General features: G+C 39.7%; 1 protein-coding gene across 1 annotated transcript; it reads right to left on the minus strand.

Moving 5' to 3' along the window:
* Positions 1 to 1773: 1773 nt before the first annotated feature.
* LOC121925849 (2-oxoglutarate receptor 1-like) lies at positions 1774 to 5051 on the minus strand. The gene is made up of 2 exons (XM_042458424.1): positions 4985 to 5051; positions 1774 to 2809 (listed from the first exon to the last, which is right to left on the minus strand). The coding sequence occupies exon 2, from the start codon at positions 2800 to 2802 to the stop codon at positions 1774 to 1776; it is 1029 nt and encodes a 342-aa protein (XP_042314358.1). The 5' UTR covers positions 2803 to 2809; positions 4985 to 5051.
* Positions 5052 to 5296: the final 245 nt, after the last annotated feature.

Consider the following 5296-nt stretch of genomic DNA (forward strand, 5'->3'; position numbering starts at 1 on the left):
ATTCTTCTCATGAGGAGAAGGATAGGACAGCATGGGGTTAGTGCTTGACTTCCCTTGGGCCACCCTGTCTTTCTCCTCATGAGGAAGATGATGGGGTGACACAGGTGGAGGGCCCGATCAGGTGTCACCCGTCTCCTGTGGTGTCACCCTGTGTCACCCCACACACACCACACTCCTGTAGTGACACCACTGCTGCCAAGGACTCCCTCCCTTGGCCCTGCTTGTGGCTTTCACTGTGTCTCGTTTACAGAATTTCACGGGGAGTAGAGAGACTGAAAGTGGGTAAGAGTCTTCCACTTATTATTACAAAAAGAGAAAGAGAGAAATCAAATGAGGAGCAAAAGCGCACAATGCCTTTTGATCAATACTGCTAGGAACCATCTCTGTGGACCCCCCTCCCCCAAATCTTTAAGGTACCAAAAGACACTTTCTCTTGTTTTGTAGCAATACTTAGAAGGGCTATCCCACTGGAATTTGCTGTATACATGTGGACTCAGTTCAAAAGTCATTGTATCCTTCTGCCAGAAGGCACTGGTATTCCTCTATTTTGTCTTTCCCTTATGATTGCTCAAAAGTCTCTGTTTTGTCTGGTAAGATTAGCTAGCAGGCTGGAACAAAAGGCAAAATGAGATTTCAAGACACTTCTATTATGGGGGAAGATGTAGCCTGTAGGCCACATGTGGCCTCCAAGATAATTTTTCATGGCCTCTGCTCCTTTGCATTCCCCTAACAGTCTACAAAAAACTTTTTTAAAGGTTTTTGCAGAACTAGTGCTCCTAAAGCCTTCAGGAGTGTGATTCTACCTATTAAGTAGGTCTCAGATTCCCATGCACTGTTTTATATATTTTTCCAAAACTGGAAAAAGATTTGTAGCCATTAAACTGGATGTTGTTGTTTTTTACCCCCAGGGGTTTTACATTTTATGAGGAGGGGGATCCTATATATTCCCCCCTGGTTCTCAGAGACAGAAAACTGCCCTTCCAAACATGACTGCTCATGTTCTGTGTGAATGACTCAGGGAGTCTCTTCATACATCTTGATCATTAAATCATTAAAGCATAACCTTCTCCATTTGCATCATCCTTGTTACCAGTCTCATTTCACTTTAGTTAAACATGTCATCAGACCCTTGTCCATCATAATAATAATTGGACTGATGACCTTCCCTACATTTTAATGTTGCCTCCACCCTGTTGTAACTTATTCTAAGATACAACTAGGGGCTATCTAGGCACAGATGTAAATGAAGCAACTATCCGCGGTGCTGAAATTTGAGAGCCATCTGCCTTAGCATGTAAAGGCCTTATAAAAAGTGATTCCAGATGCAGCTTAGCAACCCCTTTGGATGATCCTTTGCTTTCTAGGAGATGTGACTGATTTTTTTCAAAACGTCCATGGAATTTGGTGGAAATGTCAAGAAGAAATCTTAGAAATGAAAGTAGTGTCTCTGTTAGCTCTTAGTCTTTTAATGTGCTGTCAGTATGCTGTGTCTCCTTGTATGATGAGACCTAGAAGAGGAGTCTGAAGCAAAATTTTAATACAAATTTAAAGCAACCCCCTCCTTCCCCATAAAAGTAAAATTCTTGGGATCCTTTTGGGCCAAATGAAGCATTTCATGCTTATGAATAAAGAGTTCTATGTGATTTCAATGCTCTTTCAAAGGCTCATGTTTTCCATGGGACATTTTACCCATGTAGTCATCCCTCTGTGCAAAGACAAATTTATCATTAGAAGACAACCAGAACTGGAGGTTCTAAAGAGAAATACATCAGGTCATAACTTTAATATTCCAGATTTGCTGCTTCCTCCTGGTTGTAGTAAGTTGCTTGACTTGCATCGCAGAAGAGACTGAATGGCTTGCTGGAAATTATCATTGATCACAGCATAAATTAACAAATTGCAACATGTATTCATAGCAGCCAATGGTCTGGAGATAACATAGACAGCATGGACATGGGTTTCAACATCACAGGTAACTGGGTATATCCTTAATTCAATCCGAATGACTCTAAAGACATGGAAGGGCAGGAAACACACATAAAAGACTACTAGGAGTAGAAAGACAAGTTTGCGAGCCTTTAGTTTATGACGGTTTTGAGTGTGGGGCCCTGTTGCTAAAGTATAGATTATTGCAGTGTAGCAAAGAGTCACAGTTATTAGAGGCAAGAAGAAGGCCAAGCTACTTAAAAGCCAGGTATACCACCTAATAACATTCATGTTGTCCGAACTAGTGAGGTCAAGACAGACAGATTTGTTCTCATGTGTTTTTGAGGTAATCAAGTAATTGACAGGACTCACAGCCAACAGTGAAATCAGCCAAGATGCAGAGCATGCCAAAATAACCCATGACTTTTTTCGAACAAAGAAACACCTTATTGGGTGGACGATGGCAAAGTATCGGAAGATGCTGAAGCAGGTCAGAAATAGGATGCTGCTGTACAAGTTGAAGTGGAAACTGAAGCGGATGAACTTGCACAGGAAATCTCCAAAGATCCAGTGCTCTCCATTGGCATAGTAGTGAATCAGGAAAGGAAGGCCAATTAAGTACAGCAAATCTGTACAGGCCAAGTTGAACATGATAATGGTGCTGCTTTTCCAGGGTCTCATCTTGAAAGTATATACACACATCGCCATGATGTTGCCCAGGAAGCCAATGCAAAAGATCACACCATAAAGGGATGGCAGGTAGGATTTTCTGAGTTTGTGGACGTCATCGGTGCAATTCTCGAGAGTAGCTGCAACATAGCTTGGCAGTGGATTGGTCACATTTGCTACAGGTGCCTCTGTGTTTGTTGATATCATAGTGAGGCTTTGGAAAGAGAGAGAGAGAAAAAAAGGGAAGGATTAGTTTGATTTATATAAATTTTACACACTGATTTGAATCCAGGCATAAGCTGACACTGTCCCTCCCGAGCAGACACTGCAGAATTAATGCAGTTTGACACCATTTAAACTGACACGGCTTAATGTTATGGAATTCTGTGATTTGTACTTTTGTGAGATATTTAGTTTTCTCTGTCAGAGAGCTCTAGTGCACAAGAAACTACAAATCCCAGGAGCCATGACTGTTCAAGCAGTGGCAAACCGCATTAATTATGCAGTGTGGCAGCAGCCAAAGCCATGCTTAAACAGATCTGTTGAACTCAATGAGATATAATTTAAGTCTGGATCAAATCTAATCTACTACAGTCGGCCCTTCTTATACACTGATCTGGACCAAAGTATACAAGTATACAAATTTAGGATTGGATTAGATTTGCCCAATTTGGTTCTGGAGTAGAGTGCCAGCATTCATAGAATAGAGGTAAGAGGTGTAGCCTAGGAAGAAGGTGTGATGATGGCAGTACAATCATTTCTTTCCCCTTCCCAACGTTTAGGCATTCACCTCTGGGAGAGATAGGGTAAGGAGAGTATGGCAACACATGAGTGTTTTCCAGTGTCAACCCAGCTCACCAAATGCTTTAAGGGGAATGGTCAGGGAAATCAGTTGGGCTGCTATAACAGCATCTTCTCTTCACCCCCATTTCTTTACATTGTGTCACTGAATCTTATCAGCTGGTAGAATAAAATAGAATGCACCCTCTCTTTAATTAAGCTATTCTTTTATCATCATCAATTGTTATCATATATCTTCATTAAACTTTAATAGATTTTAGTGAATGATGCTCTAGGGGGACAATGCACAAAAGAAACATGAAGTGCCAGATTGGTGAGTCCACAGTGTTGAAAATTTATCATTGATTTTTGAAAATGATATATAGCAAACCTTACAGGGTGCCTAACAAAAAATGAAGAAAGTTGGAATTGCTTGTCTAATATTTGGCAGGGTTAATCTCCCCTGTAGGAATTCACATGACTCCAAATGTTATGTGGATGCGTGAAAAACGTAAAAAGTATGCACATTTGAGGTTTCCATCATATGCAAATACTATATATAATTGATTGTAAGTTGAGCTCCATGTATAAATTGAGGGCAGATTTTGGGGACAAAATTATGGATTTTGGCATGACTCATATATAAGTCAAGGGTAAAATTTAGAGGCATATAACAAAGAATGTAAAGGATGAAGCGAAGAAAATGATGCCAAAGAACTTACAAAATCCCACCAGCCAGAACTGTTTGCACTCACCCTAAAGGCTGGAGGGATGAGGAGAGAACTAAGGTAAATAGTGGCTGTGCAATGTGTGCAGAAGATAACCAGGCACAGGTGGGGCTATGAAAATGTGCACATGTCAAAAAAGATAAGGCAAAACAAAGAAAATGGCAACTACATTAGCAGTGAATATACCTTTTAACTTTAATGTGATAACTTTTCCTGATTCCAACCCAGAAATCTGTTTTGACTAAAATTTATAGACTTACACATGAGTACATACAATAGTAAACTGATATTCTGTATTCTTGAATCTCAATTCAGACTTGGGGGTCCAGATCTGAATGAATTTGGTTTTCATTGATCTAGACCAAATCTAGCCCAGATTAGTGAATCAGGCTCCAAATCAAGTTGTGTGTTATAGCAATAGCAAGTACATTTACTGTATCACTGATCATTGAACTAGCACTCCCTAAACAGTTTACAATGTGTAAGCCAATTGATCCCAACAAGCTGAGTACAGTACTCATTTTACTGACCTACGAAAGGATGGAAGGCTGAGTGGACCTTGAAGCCCTCCTCTAGGATCCAACTTACAGGGCTCCCCTCAATACAGTCCTAATATTTAGTGGGCTTATTAATTATTTTTATATTTAAATATTAGTTGTACTTTATAGACTGCTCAGTAAGCAGGTTTCTTCTCATGGTGTACAATATATATCAAAATATAAAATATATAGTGAAGAAAAACAGCACATAAGAAAAATAAGATAAAAACAGCATCAAAGAATAAGAAATATTACAACACATTAATTCAGTAGCAAAATAAAATAGTGCCAAGATCCAAAAACACATATCTCTAAATGCCTGGGACAATAAACGGTATTCACCTTATGCTGAAAATACAGTAATAGGGGCATCAGGAGATCATCTCTTGGAAGGGGATTTCAGGGATGAGATGCCACTACTGAAAAGGCCTTCTCCCTCTTGTAGCCACCCATGTATTCTCATTTGGAGGAGGGTCTTAGGATCTAGAGAGATGGCTGTCACGAGTGATATTATATTACGTGATTTTAAAATATTCTAATTGCCTTAAAAAGGCATCCTCTGATTAGCCAGACAAATCTTACTAAGAATAACTTTTAATACTATAACTAGAGAGAGCAAACAACACCTTAGAAGAAGAAGTCTTGCTTCACTGG

The sequence above is a fragment of the Sceloporus undulatus genome, chromosome 3, assembly GCF_019175285.1.
Source record: "Sceloporus undulatus isolate JIND9_A2432 ecotype Alabama chromosome 3, SceUnd_v1.1, whole genome shotgun sequence".
NCBI lineage: Eukaryota > Metazoa > Chordata > Lepidosauria > Squamata > Phrynosomatidae > Sceloporus > Sceloporus undulatus.

What these genes read in the sequence shown, in the direction of transcription:
- LOC121925849 (XM_042458424.1), bottom strand. Translation starts at nt 2,802, where the DNA reads ATGATATCAACAAACACAGAGGCACCTGTAGCAAATGTGACCAATCCA.